Source organism: Mustela lutreola, chromosome 4, assembly GCF_030435805.1.
Source record: "Mustela lutreola isolate mMusLut2 chromosome 4, mMusLut2.pri, whole genome shotgun sequence".
Classification (NCBI taxonomy): Eukaryota; Metazoa; Chordata; class Mammalia; order Carnivora; family Mustelidae; genus Mustela; species Mustela lutreola.
The window spans coordinates 65,891,799-65,918,510 of record NC_081293.1 but is presented as its reverse complement, the minus strand read 5'-3'; the positions used below and the strand labels follow the sequence as shown (position 1 = coordinate 65,918,510).

The 26,712-nt window shown below is 39.5% G+C and overlaps 1 protein-coding gene across 6 annotated transcripts in view; it reads right to left on the bottom strand.

Moving 5' to 3' along the window:
- The window catches only part of FAM13C (family with sequence similarity 13 member C), a 154,852-nt gene extending 128,457 nt beyond the window's left edge, over positions 1-26,395 (bottom strand). For 4 of the 6 annotated variants that reach the window (XM_059170205.1, XM_059170206.1, XM_059170208.1 and 1 more), the window contains exons 1-3: positions 11,138-11,306; positions 5,865-5,921; positions 1,970-2,165 (exon numbers count right to left, since the gene is read on the bottom strand). In XM_059170205.1, coding sequence (XP_059026188.1) covers positions 1,970-2,165; positions 5,865-5,921; positions 11,138-11,199 — 315 coding nt within the window. In that variant the 5' untranslated portion in view covers positions 11,200-11,306. The other 2 variants (XM_059170211.1, XM_059170207.1) reach the window with 2 other exon arrangements.
- Positions 26,396-26,712: the final 317 nt, after the last annotated feature.

Genomic DNA, 26,712 nt, shown 5'->3' with positions numbered 1-26,712 from the left:
AATCATGGGCTTTATATAAAAATTAAAGTATAATTAGTATAAGGGATTAGGTAAATCACTAGACTTCTAGTTGGAAGATCTGCGTACCTTTTCTTAGAAACACTGTGCTTTAATGGAAAAGACCTTCTACTCAAGTTCTTCCAAATCTGTTTAAAGAGGTTATATAATCCCTCTAATCCTTAATTTTTACATTCAAAAAGAAATATAATACCCATTTCATGGGATTGTGTTAAAACATGGTACATGTCTGGAACATAGTAAACACCTGAATACATGTTAGCTGATTTTATTAATAATATTATTTATAGAGTATTTATAGATTCAGTTCTTGTTCAATACTCAACCAATGTTAATTCTCTCTCCCCAAAGAAAATAGGAAGAATGAACTGTTTCATATTTCTCCCCTATATGGAAGATCTGAGATATTATTATCAAAGTTCTCTTTGGAGGGGATCTCATTGTGTGGATAGAGATGTTAGGAAAGAACTAGACATTTTACCTGCAGGCCAGGAGTCCAATGCTGTACTATAAGCAAAGATAATACAAGCATATCTCTCCCCAGAAATCTCCCTGTGTTTGTGAACAATGGATTAGAATTACATGCCCCATTAGCATCTTATTAGAAGTGGCAACTGTGTAATTTCTGAGAGCCAGGCTATAGGATGACAAGAAAGAAAACACTCTGGGAGACATGCCAGGTCACCCAATCCTCAAAGTGTCAGAGGAGACCCTTAGCAGGAGATTCAAGATCAGCGCATCCCTAATACCCATCAGACTATGGGGGTAGCACTTTGGGTAACTGTATCCTCCTCAACACCATACTCCTAATCAGATTAAGCATGGGGTGCATTCAGTAATAGGCAGTGTCTCAAGTTCATCATAACTCAAACAGTATTTCGCATTCACTTCTGTCTGAAACTCAACTCAGTTAAAAATAATTACCACCCAGCTTTATGAATGCAAAGGGCACTTTCATTTTATTGCAAAATTAACTGACTAAATAAGAGTTCCTAATACCGAGGAAGAAATGAGCTAAAAATCACAAGACAAATAAAATGACAAGTTCAAATAAGGTGTTCAGCCAAAGGTGTTCTAACAGGAAGATTAACCTGGTGCCCATTTGCTATATAGGACTGGACTTAAAGTTATACAATTAATCTGTTACATGTAGAACCTCCCACATTATTTTTAAGGTTTAAATGTTAACAAAAAAGCAAAGTTAATATTAATGACACACCCATGTCCCCAAAACTGTATTACAAGTATAATCTCATTAACCTCCTAGTAAGGTAAAAGTGGATTTTATTCATTTAATCTTTTTTTTTTAAAGCATCATAAATTATTTAAGGATTTTTCTAAGATTTAAAAAAATCACATCTTTGCTACATCCCTCTACAACTTGAGAAAATTTTTAAAAATTAGAAAATGTAAATGTACTACCCAAATCGAATGGGAAAAAAAAAAAAAATGCTTCATCCATTCAATTAAATACTTACTGACCTCAAAGAACCTGATACTACACACATACAAACAGGCACGTGCGCACTAGAATATTTAACCAAGTCTACTAAAGGGCAGCTAAGGTGAGTGGCTCTGGGTAAATTTGGGATTTTTGATTTGCAAAAAAGAAATCTCCAAGTTTGGGGCAAGAGCTGCATGACCTGGTTAAGCGAAGAATGCTGGAGATCCTCCTCCACTCTCCGCTGCAAGAATGCAGCAGCGCCTCTGAACCACTGTCAAAGCCCAGGATGTAAGGTATCCTTTTGAAGGGGTGCTAGATTACCAGCCTGCTGAGAACCCTCCGCTGGGAGTGCCATCCCTGCGTCCCAGGCCGGAGGTATGGGCACAGACTGGGTCAAGGTCGCTAACCACCTCCTGCAAAAGAACGCCCTCACACTGCCTGCCAGAGCGGTGCCCTCGTGGGAGAAGCACCCACTTGGCAAAGGCCTGGGGAGGTAGAGCCCGCTACCTGGCTTTCTCCGTGGCTCCTCCCGCTCTCCGCCTTGAGCAGGGTCTTGGGCTTCCGGGACTTGAAGTTGCCCATGCTGGGTCGCAGCACGCCGTCCACCTGCACGGGCTGCTCTACATGCTGCTGCGGCGGCGGCGGCGCCGGCTCCTCTAGGAGAGCCCTGGCGTCGGGGTAGTTTTCTTTATTGTCTTCATCTCTAAAACAGGAAAGACCTAATTTAGAAAGCACCCAAAAAAGTAATACACTGCTGCAGGAAAGCAGGGCTGGAACACTCACTGCTGCTCTATTTATATGGTATCTAGCAAAATGTTTAGGGTAGACTTAGTTTCACAGGAATAAGAACCTAAGAAATGTGAATTTCACTGTTTGGATCATTCCACCTTACCTTCTCCTCTTTACAAGTGGATACATACCTTTTTCTTTTCTTTCTTTCTTTTTTTTTTTTTTTTTTTTTTTTTTTGCAGTTGTCGCTTTGCGCATGATATCGTATTTGTTCATAATGTTTCACTTAAGGTGCTTTAATGTATGTATTTTTTCTCTGACAAAAATGTGGGATTCGGGCTAGAGATTGTCAGCCCAGTTTTACAGATTAAGACCCTAGAACTCAGGGGCACTTGGGTGGCTCAGGTCATGATCTCAGGGTCAGGAGATCAAGCTCCAGGACAGCTGCAAGCAGGGTGTGGAGCCTGCTTAGGATTCTCTCTCTTCCCCACCCTTCTCTCGAAAAAAAAAGACAAGAAAAAAAAGGAAAAAAGAAAAAAACTCTAAAACTCAGAGAATAAATGAAGTTCCTGGGAAGAGTTAATTCACCCAGAGACCTGGAGTGCTAACTAGGTCTTCAGTCTCTCCCACATATATGGACTTGATTTAAGGCATGATACTTCCTCCTCGCTGGCATGTTAAGAATCCTCTCCCTACAATTTTCAAAAGCCTCTAGAAGTTTAACAGGGTCTATTTTGATAGGAAACATGATACTTGGATAAAATATAAAACAAGGGCCATGTTTTACCCAACAAAACCATCTGAACAACACCTTCTGTGTGCACTCAAAGATCCTTGTCCAGGTTCCATCGGTGCGGAATTGCTGAGGTGACGAAACGGTCCGGTGTCACCTTCACACAGTTAGTGGTGTCACACACACAGCCACTTTTAACTTTCACTAACCAAGCAAATTCATACAATATAACCTACTGTTTCAATTTCTTCAAGTAGTGACATAACACTTTTATTTGAAGCCATTAGTCCCTCTTAAATCTAGATGCACTTCTTTTCTAATTTTGCTAAGAATCCAGGGATATAACCAAATGGGGTGTCCTCTTTATACAATTAATATTATCATTCTTTATCCACTGGCAATCATTTGGTACTAGATCATATAATTCTCTAAGGTGACAACTTCCCCTCAGTGGTGTTTTTCCCCCATTCCCTAATCCGAGCATCCATAAAAGATTTTGGTAAGGTCAGATAGGAAGCAATTCCTTGTAGCTCAAGGACACACAAAGCCAAGGGACAAGACCAACAAAGAAAGGACTTGTATGCCCACTGTTCAAGATGCTTTTTCACAAATAAAACAGAGATTAAATTCACTAAACTGATGTCAGGAAGATGAACTCCAGTTAGCCTCTGGGAAAAGATCAAAGCAAACATCAAGGATAGGAATTCTGGAGCATGATCCAGGGTGCAACTGGGCAACGTGTAGAAATAAAACTACATGAAACAGTTAATTTTAAGCCCCTGGACAAACTTTATAATGCCTGGTAAAGGAGAACCCAACAAGTGAAATAATTCTTCAAGTGAAATATTAATAACTGAAAAAAAATTAAACAGAAAGTCAGTGCCAGTGACACTGGTTAATATTTTCCCTTAAAAGTGATTATAATTTATTTATTTACTTACTTATTTACTTATTTTTAGAGAGAGAAAGAGAGAAGTTGGGGAAGGAGTAGAGGGGGAGAGAGAGTGTACTCCGCACTGAGCCAGATGCCTGACGAGGGGTTGATCTCACCACCCTGAGATCGTCATCCTGTGATCACAACCTGAGTGAAACTAAGAGTCCAACGCTCAACCGAGTCACCCAGGCGCTCCAAGATCAATTACAATTTTAAAAATTCTAAGTCACTAATGGATTTGGAAACCAATATCAAACCATAAGCTGGAACTGTACTAGTTCATGTGAAATGCATTTCTCTCACTGGAAACAATGTTCATCCCTGTACTCTATGCTCCTGGGTGAGAAATAAAAGAGAGAACATCTGCCTAAATATTCCTTTAAGAAGGATTCTAGAACATTAACATAAGAAAGAAAAACTCATTTTTCAAATCTAAAATGGTTCTTTTGGTAGACTCATCCCTTAAACAATACCTGGACTTCATTTTTATATATTTTCAAGGTGCCCAAATTCACCTCCTTGACTTGAAAAGCAAAGAAGGTTGGTTTGGGGAAGCAAAGAACATCTTTCTCTCATTGTACAAATACCTAAACACAAACAGTCATCTTTAGAAATACACTTCTAACCTGTTACTGGTTTCTCAGAAATCTCCAAAGCAGGAAAGTACAAGTTATATAATTTATGCCACTACTTAGTGGAATCAATCATAACTGGGGATGAGTCTGAAAGATCCCCCCTCTATATTAGTTGCATAGCCTGGGCCACAGCACATCACCTCTCGGACCCTCGGTCATGAGATGGCTCTCTCTACCTGGCAGAGATCATACATGCCCTGTGAAACGCCCACCATACAGAGCAGGCTCAAGGCCACAGCTCAATAAATGGGAGCTATTGTTACTTTAATGGGGTTTTAGTCAAGTGGTTATTTGCAAAGAAAAGACTGAGGGTTCTTTTTAGTCTCCCCAATACCTCCAGGATAAATTCCAGACTCCTTAGTGAGGTACACCAACCCTTTGAAATCAGGTCTTTGTTTATCTCTGGAGCTTTACTTCTTATCACTCTTGGCCTCGCTCCCAAATGTTCTCAAGCTTCCTGCCATCCTGAACTTCCTGCTATTCCTACAACTCTATTTTCTCTACCTTCTGTTGACTTTCCAGCAAGCCATTCTTTCTGCTTGGAAGCATCATCTTTTTCTTAGCCTCATATCCTCCACTCGCCCCCCCCCCCACACACACACACATACAAAGTCATGTGCTACTGTAATTTTCTTCAGGAATCCATCCCAGAATCCTCTCTGGGCTATCTGGTCCTTCTAAATGAATCCTCTGTCTACCTCTAGTAAATGAGCACTTAATGCACTACAGCATCATTGTCTACATGGACTGGTTTCTGGCACACAAAATAGGCCTTCAACAATTGTTTGTTATCCAACAATGGACCTAACAGTCAGAGAGACCTGAGCCCATATTCTGCTGCACAGTAGCTATGTTAGTTTGGATGAGCTATAATCCTTCTGAGCCTCAGTTTCCCCACCTCCAGGAGGAGGAGAAAAACATCGACGTCCTTTCAGTTGTTTAAATTAAATAATAAAATGTATGTGAAAATGCTCTGAACAAAGCAAATGTGGAAGAAATGGTTAACTATGAAGGTTTTGCCATATCATGAACCCCTTGATGACCAAGACCATACTCTAAACACTCAGTGACGTGTTTGGTAAATAAATCTATAACCTCTTCCATAGGGTCTATGATGGGAACACTGAGATGGGATAATCAATCTTGAATTCAGTAGACATTTACTGTGCATTCCCCACATAAAAGGCACTGCCTCGGGTACTAAGGGGACTACCCCAAAATTGACATGACAAAATTTAAGAACTGATATTTTATTATAAGAACTTATACACAAGAACAGCTGATTCTTAGATTCAAAGAAAAGGCTAAATACTCCAGACACACATGGTTTCTGTCCTTCCTAATTAAGAACCAAGCAATAGTGGGTCATACCTGATACTGGAGCAATCAGTCTGGTCTTCATGTAGGGAGGCTGTGTCTTCGTCACACCTGGAGAGAAGGAACAAAACCACATCAGTTCCAACTGTCTGCAGCAGCAGAAGCAACAAGAGTCTAGAATTAGATTAGCACGGTAAACTAAAAAATAGAACAACCCTCACCACTCTCTCTCAAACTAGCTCCAATTCCCAGCATGTGTACACGGTAATGATACCAATGTGGTCATGTTATGTCATCTTAAAAGCTCAGAACCAGAAGTAATACTCTTGTTTCATCCACTTCTCAGCATCACCTAAACTAACAAGATCTTGGCAAGGACCCAGCTGTCCAAAGCACTTGAGGGGACATCTAACACCAAGATTGGTGAGTTCTTCCTGGCTCAAAAAAGAGACTCTACCGCATGCCTCCTGAAATATCCCCTGCTTCAGACTGGCTTATTCCATTGACCTCCAGACTTTTTCAATCCCATTCCTTATCACAAAAGTTCTGGAATAACCCAGTGAAAAATTCATGGCTCTTCTATACTGAAAACTCTGCAGTGTTCCACACTGCCTGGGGGCCTCTAAAGTAGGACCATTCTCTCACTCGAGTGTAGAGCCTTTGTTCTTGTTCTCAGCCATTCCCACTCTCCTCCAGCCTGGAATGCTTTTTCCACCTTCAACTCCTACTCATCCTTCATGGCCCAAGTGAAGTCTCATAAGCTCCATGATATTTCCCAGCCAAGTTCACCCACAGGCCACATACCTACTTTAAAACTTAATACATAAATGTTTACTCTATATTCTGAGATTTTGGTAACCAACTCTATCTTGCCTCACACGGCTATGTAATCCCTCTGTACCTCTGACATCTCTTCAATTAGTTGTTAATTCCATGAAAAGAAATGACTCTTTTTCTAGACACACTGTCCCAGTGCCCACGGTGCAACCCCCAAAGCAGGCATTCAATAAATAATTGAACAGAATCATGAAGTCTGACCCCTCAGCAAGACTGGAAATACTTTAACAAGCATTCCCTGAACATGTACTACCCTTAAGGTACTCGTTAACTATTAGACCTGTGCGTTTCAGACACTTTGGGACTCAGAACGGACCCGTTCATTTTCTATTTCCAATCTGCTGTGGTAGTTTGGTAAAAATGTTGCAGGAATGCCAGATTCCCTTAGAATTAAATGCTTACTCCCTATTTCTGTATTTTCCTGGTCTCAGGTAAGTTACAAACAATTTGGGAGCCAGTACTTCTAAAGGCCCAAAGTTGAAAAAGACCTGGACCCTGCTCGGATAGAGTGACGATGTAATGAGTGGACAAAAATAAGTACGTATCTACATATATAAATATAACTGAATATCATAATAATGTTCATACTACATGAAATCATTCAAAATTTTTAAATATTCCTTACTTGCAACATTACATAATTTATCTATAGAACAAACTGATATAAGCTCCAGTCCTCTTCCCTTACTGTCCCTTTTCAATTATGCACTTTAAGGAATTAAACAAATGCCATGTAGATCCTAACTCTCTCTGCCTGCTGAAATATCTTGTTCCTCCTGCCAGCTAAAAAAAAAAAAAAAAAAAAAAAAGTCAGTCAACTTAACACAGTACTCTTTTTAACAAAATAATTAAATTTTCTTGCTTTCTTTCTTGTTTTTGACTGTCAGTAAACCATTCTGTCCATTTCATGAAAATAACAATTGAATTCATAAGTATTGCCTTGTTCTCCTCTGTTGGAGTCATTCACTTTAATAGATCATCTAGACATTGTAGTGTGAATGAAAATGTTTCCCAATAAAAGTAACCTCGCTAAGTAGAAAAATCAGCAAAGAAGAGAAACCTAGGATTTTTGCTTCCAAAGATCTAGGGTTCAATCAGAGGTTCAACCCTAGAGCTCAACAATACCTATTGTTTGGGAATTTGGCAAGAACTTTTTTTTCTCCCCTTTACTTGATTTATTAACCTTTCTTTTTCAAAGTACAATTAGGTAAAAATGGAAACTCGGCACCAGAACATACAAAATTGCACATGCTTTCTTAAGGATGAGGCCAAACCCTAATTAATTGATCATATTTTCAGGCCTACTGAATGACTTCAGTTCCTGCTCAAGGAAACACAATTCCTAGGTCACAGATACAGCAATGAAATAGATCTGTCTACAGGCTTATGTGGGCATGTATACCCGCTCCTTTAGTTGAGCCGGGTTATACATTTGCTCTGATGACCAGTAAGTTTTATCGAAGTAACATGTTCTTTGTGACTCTTCTACCGATTCCTTAAACAGGAGCCCCTTGTGCAATGTTGGCCCAGTTGTAAAGCTGGATTCCTCAGTGGCAAACCATATGCAGACATTCCCATTCCGGCAAGAAAACCAGCTCAGACCAAGTGCTCAACTGGTGGGATGCACATGACATCCTGTTCCTGCATTGTAGCCCCAGTACAGGAATTTAAAGACCAATGGGTGTGGGCCCCACAGGTACCTCAGCCTCACTAGATCAGCTAGTCCCCTGGGGGTGAGGCCCAGGAACGTGAACTTGTAAACCAGGTTGCCTCCCAAACACACACAAACATAACAAGTATGATTCTAAGAAGTTTAACATTGACCTAAAGTTTTTTACAAAACCCAGATCAGAACTGAGCTAACTCCAACACAATCCCCCATTCTAGGTTCTCCCTTTGGGATAAAGCCTGAGAAACTAGATCTTTCACAAGTCCCAACCCCCTTCCCCAGTTCACATTGATAATCAGTTGATTTTGAGAACCACTGCTTCCGATGATAACTAATTCATGGCAAAATTCACTGCTGGCCAGGCTTCATTTCACATATCAGCGTAGCCAGGACAACATAGGAAATGACCGTGGAAAAACAGATGAAAGGGACATGCAGAAGGGAAGGCCAAGGCCACTCTGATCTTGGAAGAATTTGGGTAGAAAAAGAAACTGCACTGGTCCAGAGCTGCCCAGACAATGCCAGGCCTGGGAAAACCTGAGAAGAGAATAAAATCTATCCTTGAATCTCTCCCAATTCCCCTTCCCTTTGACTCTAATAGGACCCCCAATTGGCCAGACTGACCCCTAACAGGCTAGACTACTTGACAACATAATTTAGGTTAAAGCATTAATGACAACTTGAATCTGCCTCCCAGGGCACAAATTTTTTAATTTCCATTTTAATAATGGTCACCACCAGAAACCTTAATCCCAAAGAAATCATCTCTAAGTATAATTTCAGACACTAAAGAAATAAGTGAATGTGGGTAGCAGGAAATAGGAGGTGATGGGGAAAGGCAGGAGAGGAAGTTTTCAGGCAAGTGCTTCCTCCGTGTACATTAAGACCACACCCAAATATTTACTGAGCACCTGCTACATCTGTGTGTCGGGACAGAGATAGCAGTCCTATTGGCTTTGGGGTAATGCCCAAACAACCAAGGAAAATACTTCATGTAACAGAGGAGAAGAGAAAATGTATTATTAGACCATGACAGGTTTTCAACGACACTACTCTGTGTTGTGTTACACCTGCGAAGCTTTTGGTAGGTTTTAAATATGCTCCTTGGGTTTTTAGATTAGCCAGATGGCATTCCAGTTGTCACTCAGGGTCTTTTAAAATAAATCACTGTCACTTCTCTGAAAACAACAACAGGATCTTATGCAATCAGAACTCCTTGAGGAGTGTCCAAAGAAAGGTACCAGCCTTTCCCCAGAATTAAGTGCAAAACCTTTTCAAAAAAATGGTCCATATGAAATCTGGGACTGAGTATCTCCATTTTGAAGCTGCTATGCCCAGGGCTGACTCTGGGGATTCAGCCACACAGGGTTCCAAGAATCAGGAACGGAAAGCACTGGGTGTTTATAAGTCCAGCCTGGGGAGGGGAGCAGCACCTGTGCACCTGAATCAGGAAGTCACAGCCTATCTTTGGCCTGCACATTTTGGCACACATCCCTCCCCCTCTCTCTTTTGGAAAAGCCACAGTTGCAGCAATCTCATTAACAGATGTGGGTCTCCATGAGTATTTCACATGTCATATATTTTATATGACATCTTCTAAAAGTCAAGCCCGGGTTGTTTTTTTTTAAGTAACTCCACTTAAATGAGCCCAAAGCTTGGCACTAAGAGGACAGCTTATCCAAACACAAAAACAAAAGGATGTGGGAAACAAGAGGGCCTGGGAAGCCCTGCAAAATCTCACCCCTCCATCACCGAGTCACTGTGACGTGACACTCTCCTATCTATTCCCACATTTACTTGCTTTTTGGGAAACTTTAGCAAACACTTCCTAAGTTACTGGGCTTTCTGTATCAAACTTGCAGCATTTTTTAAACACAGTTCAGTATAAAAGTTTATATATCCCTTTTTCCTGAAAAGCTGCTGAGTGAGTTCTACCAAGAGGTCCCAGAAGTAAACATCACGAGTTAGTCTAAAGAAAGACTGCTAAATGAAGTGTAGGTATTTAATATATATGTAAATTTTATATAAATTACATATAATATTAGTAAGATATACTACCTATTAATTTATAACATATATGTATCATATTGTATCAGGAAAACATATTAAGGAAGGGATGACAAGAATTAAAACCATGAACTATAAACTGTCTAATAAAAAAATACTATGACTGCTGGCCTTGAGTAAAATATTATACTCCTTCATCCCATGTTCAAATGATATTAGTTGCCCCAATCAGCAGCTTTAACCAGAGGACAAGAAGATGCATTTCTCCTAAGCCAGATCTTTGAGGTCAGAAGACAAAACTGACAAAGGGCACCCAAGAAAAGTTCACTGTGTCTTAAAAATCTGTAGACAAGAGAGGATGAGAATAAGTTTAACCCTGTTTATCACATGCTGGAATTTGACTCAAGTCATTTCACATCTATCTCCTATTTGTTGTAAATGTATACAGCCTGCTCCGTGAAAACTGACACCAATGTTGGCAAAATACAACAAAGCTTCCTTTCTGACATGTCAAACAGATTTTGTTAAAAAAAAAAAAAATCTGAGCTCCAAGAATGCAAATCATAGAGCACTGAGCTTCTGCAAGCAATTAGCTTGTTATAATATCTCTCCCACAGCTGCTAAAAGGCTAATTCAACCTGTAAAGATTTCTGGGTCCCATCAGTCAGCACCTCTCACGGTCTTCACAGCCCCAGATTACGGGAGACAATGCATCTAATACGAAGAGCGGCTGGGGACGGTGGAAGATACCTTCACGATAGTTGCTTCCAGAGAAAGGCATGCAAGTGTTATTTTAATGGCAAGAATCACTTACTCTGTTACAGCGGTGCTGCTGAAGGAATTATCCTGAAGGCTGAAACAGAAACAAGAAAACATCAGCCAAGTCCGGCCGGGAAGCCGTCTCCCTGATTGCTCTCCGGGAGTTAGAGCATACACACAAACATGGCATTGCAAGGCAAGTCTCAGGGCTCGCCCGGCACGCTCGCTCTACCTTGGGCTGCTGTCTGCACATGCTCGTAACGACACCCCCAGCTGGGGCCCAGCCGCACGGGCGAACCACAAAGCCCGGCAGCCCGCGAGGCTGCGGGGACAGAGTGGGGCGGGGCGGGGCGCGGCGGCAGGGCCCGCCGCGGGCTCCCGGGCTCCCGGGCTCCCCGCAAGGAGCGCCTGGGGAGTCACGGCGACCCCGACCTCGCCAGCCCCGCGCGGCGTTTAATCCAGGCTTCTCGGTGCCAGCCACCCCCGGGTTGGCGATGGGAAAGCCCAGCCGTTTCTGCCTAGGTGCTGAAATCCCTGGGGGACTTGCTTTCTTCCAGACGTCTCCTGCCAATTTTACACAGCTACCCCCTCTAGGGATGGGAGGCTGGCAGAAATTCATCGTCGGGAGGGAACCAGAACCGGGAGGAGGACACAGCTGCTGTTATTGCTGTGTGTGTGTGTGTGTGTGTGTGTGTGTGTGTGTGTGTGTGTGTGTGTCTGTGTGTGTGTGTCTGTGTGTGTGTGTCTGTGTGTGTGTCTGTGTGTGTCCTGCTTTTCATTGCCCTGGATAAAGAAGAACCTTTGAAGGAGGGCTCACTGCATCACACCCGCGCTCACACCCGCGCTGTTTGCACTGTCATTTCAGCCTCGGAGAGGAAGCGCCCAGCCTCGGACGACAGGGCTGTGAATGAGCCCACGCGGGGCGAGTGGAGGATTTATTCCTGCCTGGCAGGACTGGGGACTGGGGGGGGGGGGGGGCGTGTGAGGGGGTGGGGGTTGCTACGCCCATAGTAGCCCGCCTAGGCTGCGTTCCCAAACAGGCTCACAAAGGATGGGAGATGGAATCCACAAAAGCCATCCTCTTTAAAGAAAGGCAGCCCTGTTGGGGGAAGGGAAGGCTGTCAGGCCCCCACTTGCTTCATTCCCCTGGGGATATTTGTCCTGCCCTCTTTCCATTGTTCCTGTCTCCTGCCAGCTTGACCTTGATATAGAATGAACAGTTATCTGTGAAAGATGCTGATTTTAATTCCGGAATTAAGGACATTCCCCAGGCCCCTGTTTAAATTCGACACTCTCAAAAGCAACTGAGATGGTGTGTTTTAGTCCAAACCATATCAGGAGATGAGTTAATTTACAATAACAAAACAAAACAAAACACCTCAAAATTTTACTTTCGGATAATTAGAAAAATTACCCAAAACTTGATAATAAGGGGGGAAATCACGACCTTGCAGTGTCACACTGAGGCACTGTTTTACAGGTCCACCCAAGGACTGCTTAATTCCCTAGGAAAATACACTTAGATTTGACATTGTTGTTCATTATTGGTTAGACCTCAGACACTGGAGTTAGGTGTTAAGTTGTACATTTTGTCCAATTTGTCTGGAGGAAAATATAACTTCAATGTTTATGGTATTATTGCATTGTGCAAATTTAAGCAATTTTGTATCTAACCTAACAATCTTATATGAACATTTTTCTAAATGCCTGGAAATATTCAGATGCTTTGGTTCCCAATGCATCACACTCTTATAGGTTCCCTCATTAATAAATTAATAGATTTTTGATGTGTGCCTATAGTTGTATGAAAGTCATGTTTTTAACTTTCAAAGTTATACTTTGAAAAATCAAAATTCAGTTTTCAAAGAAAAATAGATTTAAGGTCCTTGGCAATTTTATTTTCCTCACTCCAAATATTTGAAAAAGTAACTGAATAAAAACCTAATATGGTCTTAGACCTGAACTCTATGGACTATAATAAGTTTAGAAATATTCATCCCATACAGTATATATACGTTCCTAAACCACCGACTACCTCATATGAGCAAGGTTCAGGAGTGTTAAACACAGCCTTTTCACTATGTAAATGTATTCATTATTTAGCTGTCACAAACAGAGATCTATTCTTTCTATTTTACAGAGACCAGTAAAGGTAAGTGTATTCTCCCCACTCTTGGCTCTGCTCTAAAGATTTGAAGGTTGCCAATGTTCAGAAACTCCTTTTACTCATTGTCTAAGGTGCTGATTCCTCATTTCTAATTCAAAGAAAGATCATACTTTTCTCATTTAAGTATTCCCAGTGATCCCTTTGAAATGAGAAAATGTTATGCTTTCGAATTTGAAACAGGACTTGGACACTGTGAAATCATGTGGGTCCCTTGCAAATAACAGAACAACTCTGTAAAAAAAAAAAAAAAAAAAATTGCAGGTATTCAATAATGTTCACAGAAAAGAAATAATTTTTAGCAACTTATGAATAGTATGGACCCAAATTTGATTTTAGATGGTACTCTCATGCAATGAAAAAATGTGTTGATATAGCTGATTTTGGTTAAAAAACAAAAATGTCCCCCCAAAAACCATCTTACATAAGAAAATCAACCACTTTAATTTTTACTTTTCAGCCAGCTCTTCTAACATATTAGTTTCCATCTTAAATCATATGTAAAATTATTTTTACAGTATCTGGAGCTTTGCTTTATTTTAATATTTTGTAGTATCCAACTTGGAATAGAGCAAAACTGATGAATAATCATTCACAATCTAGTTATTCTGGAGATCTTGTATGACCAAACAGCAGTTTAAGGTGAGTTCAAAAAGAGAAGCAGAAAAGCTAATATTGGCATCCTGGAAGAAATTGAGTTCTAGAGCAGTGTTTCCTAAGGTGTCCTCAGTGAAATTCCAGTTTCCCAGATGGTCCAAGAAAAGAAAAAAGAGAGTTACAGGGTCAAAATTAAGATTTTGAAACTTAAACATTTACTTCTTGAACAACATGGGTTTGAACTGTGTAGGTCCACTTATGTACATATGTTTTTTATAAATATAGTACAGTAAATGTGTTTTCTCTTCCTTATGAATTTCTTAATAACATTCCTTTTTCTAGCTTACTTTGTTGTACGGTGCATATAATAAACATAACATACAAAATCCATGTTGACTATGTTATCAGGAAAGCTTCCAGTAAACAATAGGCTATTATAAAGATTCGGGGGGAGAAAAGTTATACGTAGGTTTTCAACTCTCTGGAGGTCTGTGTTCCTGACCCTCACATTGTTCAAGGGCCAACTATATATTGTAAATTCATAATGCACATTAGGCAGCAAAAAAAGTGTTTCTCTTTTTTTCATAACTTTTTAGCCTGTTTTTTTAAGTTTTTATTTAAATTCCAATAATTTACATAATGTTATATTAGTTTCAGGTGTACAATATACTGATTCAACCCTTCCATACAACACCTGGTTCTCATCATGGACAAGTGCATTCCTTAATCCCATCACCTATTTCACCCACTCCCCCAGCTTGTACCCTCTGATAACCATTAGATTGTCTTCCATAGTTGAGAGTCTGATTCTTGGTTTCTCTCTCTCTCTCTCTCCCCCTTTGTTCGTTTGTTTTGTTTCTTAAATTCCACATATGAGCGAAATTGTATGGTATTTAACTTTCTCTGAGTGACTTATTTCTCTTAGCATAATACTCCCTAGTGCCATCCACATCTTTGCAAGTTACAACATTTCACTCTTTGTTATGGCTGAGTAATATGCCATTGTATATGTATATGCCATATCTTTATCCATTCATCAGTCGATGGACACTTGGGCTCTTCCCAAATTTGGCTATTGTAGATAATTCTGCTATAAACATAAGGTGTATGTATTCCTGTGAATTAGTATTTTTGTATCGTTTGGATTGATACCTAGTAGTGCAACTACTGCATCATAAGGTAGTACTATTTTTTTTTTTAAGATATTTATTTATTTGACAGAGAGAGACACAGTGAAAGAGGGAACACAAGCAGGGGGAGTGAGAGAGGGAGAAACAGTCTTCCCACCCAGCAGAGAGCTGGATGCGGTGCTCCATCCCAGGACCCCTGGATCATCACCAGAGCTGAAGGCAGATGCTTAACGACTGAGCCACCAAGGTGCTCCAAGGTAGTACTATTTTTAAATTTTGAGGAAACTCCATACTGTTTCCCTAAGTAGCTGTACCAGCTTGCAAAAAAGCAATTTCGTCTTTTTAACCAATATTTCTCAAACTCATTGAAGACCCAACAGGTTTTTTGTTGTTGTTGTTGTTAAATATATTATCCATTAACATCACATTGAACTAGTAATTTTGAGAAAAGATTTCCTAAGTGTATCAGGGAAAGGCCATAAAACAGATTAACTGGTATAATTATTCATTGAACAGATAAATGAATGAACCAATGATACTACATATTTGCCACTATCCATAGCTATGAACAAGATGGACAACACCCCTGTCATCAAAATCATTTCAGAGTAAATGTGAATATATGTATGTGTACATGTATATAATATACAATGTATATATTATATGCATGACCTTATTTTTTAAGTGGAACAAGGGGAAATGAAGAAGCAGGATTTGAACATGGCTAGTTCATTTACAAGTTAGAAGTTTCAATGTTTTACTTTTTCTAGCAGTGTTCTTTAAACCCATATCAGAATTTCAAATTTAATAACAATAGTCTCTTTATTATAATTGAAAAATTTAATTCTAACGTACTGGCTTGCTATATACAAAATATAAAGCAATAACGTAGTGGTCAAGAAGGAAATTTCTAGAGTCGCCAGTGTTTAAGATCCACCACCTAGTAGTAGTTGGAACTCAGACAACCACTCCATGCCTCGGTTTCCTCATGGACTATAATATGAAGACAGTGAAGAAAATCATGACCTGTCTCATGGGTTCTAATGGAGATTGAATGGTATGACTGAAAACAACAAAAAAGTCTAGTAGATGCTCTTTTCATCATCATTTTCATTTTTATTACAAGAACTAAGAATATATAAACTTGATTGTTGGAACAGGATGAACAAACTGCTGTGCTTCGTAGTAGGTTTACAGATGGTATTTTCTTTCTATTTTCCATAATGCCACAGCGTTTAATAGGTTTTATAAAAGAACAATAAAAATGAAAACTTCACTAAATGTAGATGGGTTGCTCTTAAAATGGAAAGAGCTCCATCCAGGATGGCTTTGTGCTCACTTTACAACCCTTTGATTTAAAATACTCGCACATCCCTGGAGAAACATTCAATTCTGAGAAATCACTTTCTGTTAGACACTGTGGCAGGGAGCCAGCATCTTTACAATGCCAGGAAGTCAACAGAGTTGCCTGCTCTACTGGCCTGGACACTGTGACTTGTAGTTTCCTGTCAAGACCCTTGGGAATGACCAAACTTCCCTGTGGAAAGAGAGGACTCTTGTTTGAAAAGGTAATTTTCCAGAAAGAATACTCTCCTGACTCCTTGTCCCCTAATCCTTTCTCTTAACCGCCCCCCAACATCTTGGCCTGTGATTAGAGGGCCTCATTATCCACTTGATTAACATCTGAGTTCCTGAAGGTTCAAAGATGCCTGACCAAGCAAAGCTATGATAGCAAAAATACAAAATGGGGGCCAACTGGTTGTGATGCTGTCTCCATTCAAATATCTCTCCCTAATAAATGTTCACATATAGCAAGTCCACTGTTCTCTAAAGATCTTCTTCTGATTCATCTGATAATAGAACACAGATACAGGGGAAATTGATTCTAAGTGAAATTTCAGGATCTCAAGAAGTCCCTGGAAATGATGTCAGGGAATGGCTTGAATTGCATTCATAACTAGTGACAAGTGAATTTTTGTCAGTAACAACCAAAGAATAGAAAATAGACAAAGAATATAAAATGGTGACGTTACCAGTAAATATTTGTGTAATGAAAAGAATGAGTGAATATTTAACTTCATTTCTTTAAAGATAATTCTCTATTTGCCCCCTTACTTTTTCTATTTACTTTGAAATCCTAGTTTCTGTTTTAAGTAATTCATTGTAAGTGAAACTTGTCCAAGACAAGTTATCTTCAGGTAATGAGGCTTTCCTGTATTAGACATTCCTTCCTTTGCCGTACAGGGATAGCAAAGAGATTTCATGCCACTATACAAGGTTGATGGTACTGGCTGCCCAGAAGTTTGTTTATTTCTGAGGTATAGTCCCAGTGCAGCCCAAAAGAGCAATGGGACTATTGTTTGCTACAGAAAAGAATGGGAGCATTATAGTGGAATTAATGACCTAAAGCACCCTATTAAAACATAAATCTGAGTGCGCCTGGGTGACTTGGTTTGTTAAAACATAAATGTGGGGCGGGGGTGACACATTTCATCATTAAAACCTTGCCTTGAGTTAATTTTCAGATAACATCCTTCTTATTGATGCGATTCTTAGGAGTCTCAGAAGTTATCTGGTCTAATTGTTTTTCAATACCTATAGTTGTGCTAGGACAATCCCAAACACTACCTGAAACCCTCAGGGGCAAGAAATTCACACCCCACAAAGTCCTTTACTGGACTCCTCTATATTCTTGGGGAAAAAACAAATCCTACTTGAGTTCTCTCCTGTTTCTTATTACCTGTGACTGAATGACTTTAAAAATTAATCTGCTCTATCTTCTGGTCCCCTGGTCAAATATTCCCCTTCCTTCAATAGATTCTCCTATGGCATGACTTAGAATCCCTTCAACATCTCTCTTGGTTGTGTAGCACTGGATAGACTGTGATAATGTCCTCTGAAAGTACACCCTACGCTGGACATATGACTCCAGGGGAAGTTTGTTCAGTGAAGAGTGAAATTGAGTTTGTATCTCCTTCTTTTTACCATTACACTCTCTGCATGTGGCTCAAGATCGTTGTGAGTGGTCTGGGGGAGTTGCACCATACCAGAGACTCAGATGGTTGGAGTCAACTCCTACTCCAGATCCACACCAGTGCCATCCAGAAGGAGAGCAATTGGTTTGTTGAACCAAGTTCCAGCTTTGCATATTCATATGAAATTCTATGTTGTTTTATCTGACATTTCATGATATTGAATCCAATCTTTCAAGTATTATAGAACATATATTTTAGCAAAAATTGTGTTGGTATCTCTCCCAGTTTAATGTAATCAGTATTCTGTGGATACAATCCTTCTAAAAACTTGGAGGATACGATAAACATATTTTTATTCAATGAATATATATTTTTTATTTTTTTATAATTTATTTATTTGACAGAAATCACAAGTAGGCAGAGAAGCAGGCAGAGAGAGAGGAGGAAGCAGGCTCTCTGCTGAGCAGAGAGCCCAATGTGGGGCTTGATCCCAGGAGCCTGAGATCATGACCTGAGCTGAAGGCAGAGGCTTTAACCCACTGAGCCACATCAATGAATATTTTTTAAAAGATTTTATTTATTTACTTGACAGGGAGATGCAGACCCATCCCCCACACTGAGTGGGAAGCCCTACACAGGGCCGATCCCAGGACCCTGGGATCATGACCTGAGCCAAAGGCAGAAGCTTTAATAGACTGAACCACCCAGGTGCCTCTCAATGCATAATTTTTAAAAATTATATAAATCAGGGAAGGTTTATTAAATAATTAATACATTAAAACTTAGAATATTTAAAATTATTTTACTTCAGGGAAGATAGGTCGAAAAAGAATTGAGGAAAAAAGTCTTAGGCCAAATTTTGGGGTGCTGCTAGGGTGAAGACAGAAAAGTGGGGGCCCCAGGGTTACCAGGTAATAGCTTAAAGGCACAAATCACCTAAAGGTCAGTGACATTTCTATCCTCTTCAGTTCTATCTTCTTCCAGCAAAGTGGTATAGCTGAAGCTCTGGTCGAACACAGATAGCAATTTAATGAGTCATCCAGTTAGTTAAGAAGAACAACCTCACACTTGCTTGGGTCGCATAAGCAGAACATATCCAAGACATCTGGGGCTCACTCACCAGTGCCGCCTTTGTTCTAGGAAGCAGAAAAGGTATTTTCCCCTCCATTATTCCTTCTATACTCTCAAAGAGAAGTTTCTAAGAGTTTCTCTCTCCTTCATGGTTCCATTAAATTACTTTTCTGTTTTAAGTCATAATAACATCCTTTCTTTATACAAGGTCTCTGAGCTTCGGTCCATGTAAACATGCCTACATTTCAACTGGCAATCACCTTATATAAATACCTCTGCTCATAACATTATTTGACATCTCTTTAAAACTCCCACCTCATAGGCATTGTTTTTATCTGTTACTTCCATGACTTAAAACAATCATTTTATTTTGCTCTTAATTTTGAGAGTCAGGAATTTTTGAGGAGTTCACCTGGGCCATTCATCTGTGATCTGTGTGGTGTCAGGCTGAAGCAGGTGGGGCTGGAGGAATGCTTTTCAAAATGGCTTCTTCCTCACACAGCCAATAACCCAAGGCTCCTTGACTCCCTCTCCACATGGCATCTCATCCTTCAGAGCCTCACTGTGTGGCTTGAACTTCTCACAGCGTAGTAGTCTGTGGACAATCCATTTCTTACATGGCAGAAGCTGTTGATTCACTTAAAGGTTTGGCCTGGATGGCCAAGATGGTATAATATCATTTCTGCCATACTCTTTTGGTCAAAGGCAGATACAAGTCAGAGGAGATTCAAGAGCAACAACCTCCTAATGGTGGAGTGTCAAAGAACAAAGAATTTGTAACCATCTTTAATCTACCCAGACAATAACAGTAGATAGTTATGATTTTCATTCATCTCAACAAACCATTAATTTATACTTCTTGGCATAGAGAGAGAGAGAGATGGCTATTAAGAAGATAGGTGAGATTTCTGGTATCTTCAAGGAGCAAAAAGTATGGCTACTTAATTTAACTAATTCAAGCAACAGTCCTTGACAGTGTTGTTTTGACACCCTGGCATGATGTGACTATGAGGTATGTTTTAGCTTGCAAGTCATATGTCACATATTGACATTTGTGAATAATTTAATTTCTAAATAATAAATTAGACCTGATCCAAGTTTTTTCTGCAACATCACTCTCTTACATGCATTCTTAACTGCATTCTTCAGTGGAGATTAAGTGGGAGACTTGTTGCAGCTTTTCCACTAGTAACTGCTCATAACCCTGGCACAATGATGGGAAAATTCCATACCCCAGCTCTCATCCATCTTGTATGGCTTGGAGGAGAAAAAAAAAAGATGAAGAAGTCCTCGTTTAAAGCATGTTGCTAGTGAAGGTACTATTTGCTAGCTAGATAAGAACTGGATAATATCCAAGTATGAAGCAATTGTGACCTTTGCTCAGTGGTAGTACCAAAAAAACCTCATAGCCTTGTCTTCCCTTTTCTCTTTGACCTTGCCCTTCTCCTTTATTCTTTTCTCTCTCCTCCCTGCAGCTCTCTCTCTCTCTAATAGGCTCACAAATGTGGGCTCATGAAACTTAGTAAAATGTATCAACTACCAATTATACTGGAAATATAACTCAAAGTCAGACTTTGCTGAGGTTGGGCAGGAATACTGTTTACTGGTACTTAAAACAGCAGATGTATTTATAGATCCAAAAGCATAATGTCTCACTCCACAACTATTTCTAAATACTAAGAGCATATTAGCATAAAATAAAATTTGCCCTTATCACTTCCTTGAGACAATGACTTAGCTCCATCTTCCATGGACATTATGAGCTCATCATATGTAGGTGGTTTACACACAGCCAGAGAGAGCCACATTCCCTGGGGTCCTGAAGCAGTCAGGCCTGCTGCATTTCTATATTTGGTATCAATCCCTCAGAACAGGATTCAACGCAGGTCACTGCTGGGCCTGTTGTCACTGGCTTTGATTTTGCCAAGAAACCAACTAACTTCTTAATGGTCCTCAAAAAATCAATACAATTCATGGGTAATGTTGTGATTTTCAACCAAATTAGTAAACATACAGTCCTAGAAAGAGTAGGACATGGATTATGCCACAAAACTGATCTGGCATAATCAATGTAATGAGCAAAAATAGAATATCCAGAATCAAGCTACAAAGATAGACAAATTTTAAAATGTATATCACCCATCAGAGGTAGTTTTTGTCAACAAACGTTAAAAGCTTAAATGCCTTGAGAGCAGCATAATATAGGAGAAAATACAAGCAGGAAATTCTGGGTCCTGGAAGCTGCCTCAGTTCTACCATTTACAGATTCACCCTGTACAGGAAATAGCTAAACTTTTCAGGACTTTAGGGTCCTAAATTATAAGGCAGATAGATTTAATGGGTTTTAGTGGTTTTCCCAGTTTTAAAATTCTGTGGTTATTGGGAAATGTAAAAATAGATCTGCATAACCCATTTTTATGAGGAAGGAAGGAAGGAAGGGAAAGAGAGAAAGGATAGAAGGGAGAAAGGAGGAAGGGGAGGAAGGAAAGGAAAAAAAAAAGAGGGAGAAAGAAAAGATGTGTATATTTAGGGACAAAAACTTTGAAGTTAAAATCCTACCTAGAGAATGACCACATCAACATAATAAATGACTGAATGAAAGTGGTTAAGGGCTGACCCAGGGTTAAGACTTTGAATATATGGTATTACAACACTACTGGGTGGGTAGATTGGCTTCTGTGGGCTAACCTGGCTATGGGAGAAAGCTGAAGGGACTGAGATGATGTCTGTCTCCCCCACCACCACCCCCGTTATAATCACTGAAGGTCTGCAAGTAGACATGGAGGAAGGGAAGTGCTTGGAGGCTACCGAAGTCACAGAGAAGGCTCAGATGGAGAAAAATAAGGATTATAAGAGGTATCAAAGGAAATGAGGAAAGAAATTTCATATATATATCTATATATAGATATAGATATAGATATAGATATAGATATTAAGAAGCAATGGGGTTATCTGATTTCTAGTCAGGCCCTGAAATTCTCTCAACTGCCTGGTTCCTAGGCCATTTCCATCCTAATGATCCCTTTACCCATTTGTTATCTACCTTCTTCCTACCATCATGAGAAATGACACAGTGGAAGAAGATTCATTTCATACTCTCTGGATAAACATTACCAATGATCAATGAAATGCTCATAAGAACAGTATTACAATCTGGGATCTGTCTTGTACCATTCATAAGTGCATAGGGATATTTTCTTGTGCTGTATATTATCAAGGACTGGGTTGAGAATTTCATGTGCACAATCCTCAAATTGAGGGAGACCTTGTCACAGCATCATAGGGTGCTGATTCCAGACTACATTTTCCAGTCTATTTACCACATTGTCTTGAGCTCTCATCACTCACTCATCAGCTCCCTTCCTTGGCCTATAGCCCAGCTACATTTTAATTCAAGAACTTCAGCTTGTTTTTTTTTTTTTTAACTTTTCCAACATATACAAAAATAACAACACTAGTATAATAAACTCCATATGCTTATCACCAAGCTATACTAATTATCAGTATTCAGCCATTCTTTTGTCAGATTCTGTCTCCTCCAACATATCATTAAAACATTTAATTGGTAAGACAGGGCTGAGTTTATTCTTACCTGATAGGGAGAATACTACCTTTCCAGGGACCTAATATCTTCTTAAAGTAAGAATGGGAAAGTTGGGATATTTATGAGATTGTAGAGTCTGGTTTAAGGTAGATCATTCAATGGGGGGGAATGAAAAGATTAAGGGTCATGATGTGATACTTTATGATCCATGGATACAGCATGGTGAAAATTTGACAGGAAGGGTGCAAAGAGTCTTGGGGTATAAACAGTGGTTTTATGCTATCTATTGAAAAGTTAAGTAGCTTGATGTTCATTTAAATGAAATTATGTGAAGTTCTGGAAACAAACAATGAATATATTTGCAACTTTTATCTTCCTGGGCAAGAGTACACTGGAATAGTGAAATCACATTGATGAGGCAGTGGAATAATAAAGTTATATTGGTAAATCAGCTGAATAGTAAAGTCATGTTAGCGTACACAATAAGTTCTGTGGATATATGTCTTCTGAGTTCCTGTGTCATCAAGCCCCCGCTCACTTTTATTGTTTTTATTTGTCAGAGTACTTTAAATTATTGCTTATTCTTTAAGGTTGCCAAATGTTATCCCACTCAGATACACAGTCTATAATTAGGTAAAATCTTAAATAACAAAAACACTCATATACATGCAATTAAAAAAATTTTTTTAATTTAATTGTTCTGTTCTTAGCTTTATCAAGATAGCCAAGGAAATAACTTTCAAGCTAGGAGTTCACTGTCACACTCATGGAATAAAAAAAATGTCAAGGATTATCCAGAATGTCAAAGAGCTCTACATAGAAAGCATTCATTGCCTTATGGGGCCAATAGCCATCTAACCCGTGATAACAAGAGCAGAGAACCCCAAGTACAAATTCAATGTGGGCTTTGTGGGGAGTGTACTGGGTGAAGTCATCTCCTTTTTGGTAAATTAAGCCATTCTTCTAAAGGAAAAATATTGCCTAAAGGAAATGTGTCATGGCTTTGGACATCTACTTCTTTGAGGTTCTGTAAAAATCTAACTGTATTTAGGCTACCAACATTAATTGAGCACATTTTAGTGCAGGGAAAGGAGGGGAAACACAGAAGGGAAAAGCCATCTCAGGGTTTTAGGGGAAAGCCTGATTTAGTGGAAAAATGATAATATCTGGAGCCAGATCTGGATAGGAATCTTGAAAAAATCGCTTAACATCTAATTTTTTAATGTTTCTAAGTCTTAAATTCTACTATAAACAATCTTGCAAGCTTTTAAAGATGAGAAGAAATAATGCCATATAGAGAATGGCATCTAGAATTCAATATTTTAATTGCAATTTCTGCCTTTGAGGAAACTGTTAAAGGCCAAGAAAAGGGGTCAAAGCCAGCAGGTTGCACTGGGGTCTGATCTTCTAAGGCCTGTGACGTCATGCTTGACTGTGTCCTATGCATTGGTGAACACTTCTGATTGGGATCCTGGTTTGAATAGAGCCACCCTTCAGGAGTCCGAATTTCCAGCTAGTGTCTCAGTGACTCAGGCAAGAAGAGTCTGTATGCCCGGCTGTGTTTTAAAGGACCGTTAGTCAACACTTGGTGACAAATGGATCCCTCGGGACCTGGTGTTCAGCATTGACTGTGTGTGACCAACAGTTAAACTTTCACTCCTGCCTCCAACATTCCTTCAGCCTCAGGGCATCACTCCTCCACGTCTCTTGCTTTGCATTCTCAAAAAGAAAAGTGACTGTGCCCAAAAGCCATAGTAGTTTGAGTGTTTTTCCAAAGATACTACTCCAGAGTATATGGAGGATTTGAATGACAGAAGAGCCTGAGTATGGGGAAGAGATAAATCAGTTACCTTGTCAATCCTTCAGGTCAGAGAGTTTGAACACATTAGACTCACAAACCACAAAGCATCTCCTTTAGTGCTGAACGCTCATTTTGTCTGTCTTCTTTCCTACATATAGTTCTAGAGACAATTGCAAATTAGTGAGATATAAACAGCTGAGGAATATTTTACAATATGAAACATTCAAATAACTTAAATACAGGTCAGGCTGAACCATATAAAATTGGCACATAAAATTGCTCCTTTTTGGGTAGATTAACCCTCATGATTCAAATACATAGACACACATATATCTAAAGACATACATGCGTGAAGCATGATAGCAATTCTATATATTACTGTGTGGATCTAAAATTGCTTTAAGACAGGGTGAAAATTAACTAATAATGAAATTAAAGTATTTTGCAATATTTTCTATGATCATTTTTTCCATATGCAATCCTGTTATAATGTTTGAACATGGTATGTAAACTTATGACTTTGATATATATAAAGTTGGTGATTATTTCCAAATTGAAACATTGCTTTAAGCATTTTTTAACAAATCCAATTACTATTGTTTTAGGGGAATGAAGTTTCTTTGAAATGAAATTAATAAAAACTATCTGAAAACCACAATAACTCACAAAGATGGCATTGCTGAGAATAGGCCACATATTATTTGCAAATTCTGATCATAACAACATAAGCATTTGTTTTGGTCAAATAAAAACAAGAAACATAAATTTTATGGTATAAATATAACAAATAAGCTGTAAATGTTACAGATCTTTATTTACTACTCCTTCAAACATGGCTAGCCCATTCAAAGAACAACCCTATGTGAGAAAATAATTGAATTCCATCACCTTTGATAGTTTGCTAAATTTAATTCTATTAAAACTATAGCTTAAAAGATACTCCTGATTTGTTATTATGAAGATATATTTGCCACAGTAGGAGTACAGAATTGATATTACTTAACAGTTTGTTAACTTGCTTTATTTTAAATATCTGTATTCTCACTCCAGTTTCCTCAGATATTAGGAATAGGCCTGTTTCCAACAATATCTTTATTCATTAATAACAATTAGTCATTGGCACCTGTATGTGCCAAGCAGACTGAAGAGAATAAATATTTAAAGATGATTACACCATAGAAGAGGTTCCTGCAAAAGTCTTTTAACTCAAAACCCAAGGAGCATGGCAGGTATCATAAGCTAGTGCAGCAGAGGGAAGAAATAACAGGGTATGGTAGTAACTGGGAGGAACTGGACAGAGTTCATGTTCTGTCTAAAGGACACACATTTGATCAGGCTGCAGCCATTGCTGCCACCAGGAGATATGGGTCAGGGGGGCTGGATGGCTTAGTCAGTTAATCGTCTGACTCGGTTTTGGGTAAGGTCATGATCTCAGTGTCCTGGGATGGAGCCCCAGTGCAGGGCTCCTGAGCTCAGTGTAGAGTCTGCTTGTCCCTCTCCTTCCCCTCTGCTCGTCCCCCCACTTGCAGGTGCTCTCTCTCAAATAAATTTAAAAAAAAAAAAAAATCGTATGGGTCAAAGATCGCCAGATCTATGCTTTTTAAAAAGTTAGGAATATGGAATTTTTTACACAAAGTCCGTCAATCAGAAATTAACTTTTTAAAACTATGTAGCTCTTGGGTTGCCTGGGTGCTCAGTTGGTTAAGTGGCTGCTCAGGTCATGATCCCAGGGTCCTGGGATGGAGGTCCACAGCAGGCTCCCTGCTCTGTGGGAAGTCTGTTTCTCCTTCTCCCTCTGCTTCTCCCCCTGCTGTGCTCTATTGCTCTCACCTTTTCTCTCTCAAATAAATGAATCAAATCTCTCTTTCTCTCTCTCTTTCTCTCTCTCTCTCTCTCTCTATATATATATATGTAGCTCAAACAAAACACTTATAATGGGCTATATTTAACCAATTCACTACTTCATAATTCTCACTTGAGACTGAGGTAACAGAGACAGGAATTAACCCTTACCTTGTGTTCTCATTTCTCACTTGTCCTCCTTCCTGCTGAGTATCTCTTTTCTCCTCCTCCTCCTCTTCCTTCTTCTTTTTCTTATTCCCCTCCCTCCTTTTCCTACTTTCTCTCCCCTCCCCCTCTTCTTCTTCCTCTCTCTAATTGGCGTTCTCTCATTTTCTGTTCCCACTGTGAAACAGAGCTGCCGCACACACTGTCACTTTAATTACAACTGGAAACTAACTGGCCAAGGAAAGAAAAGTCTCTCCGTACTACTTGTGTATAAACAGAGAGAAGAGGGGTTTCTAGAAAATGTGGTTTACGCATCAAGGTTATCCCTCACAGAATGATGG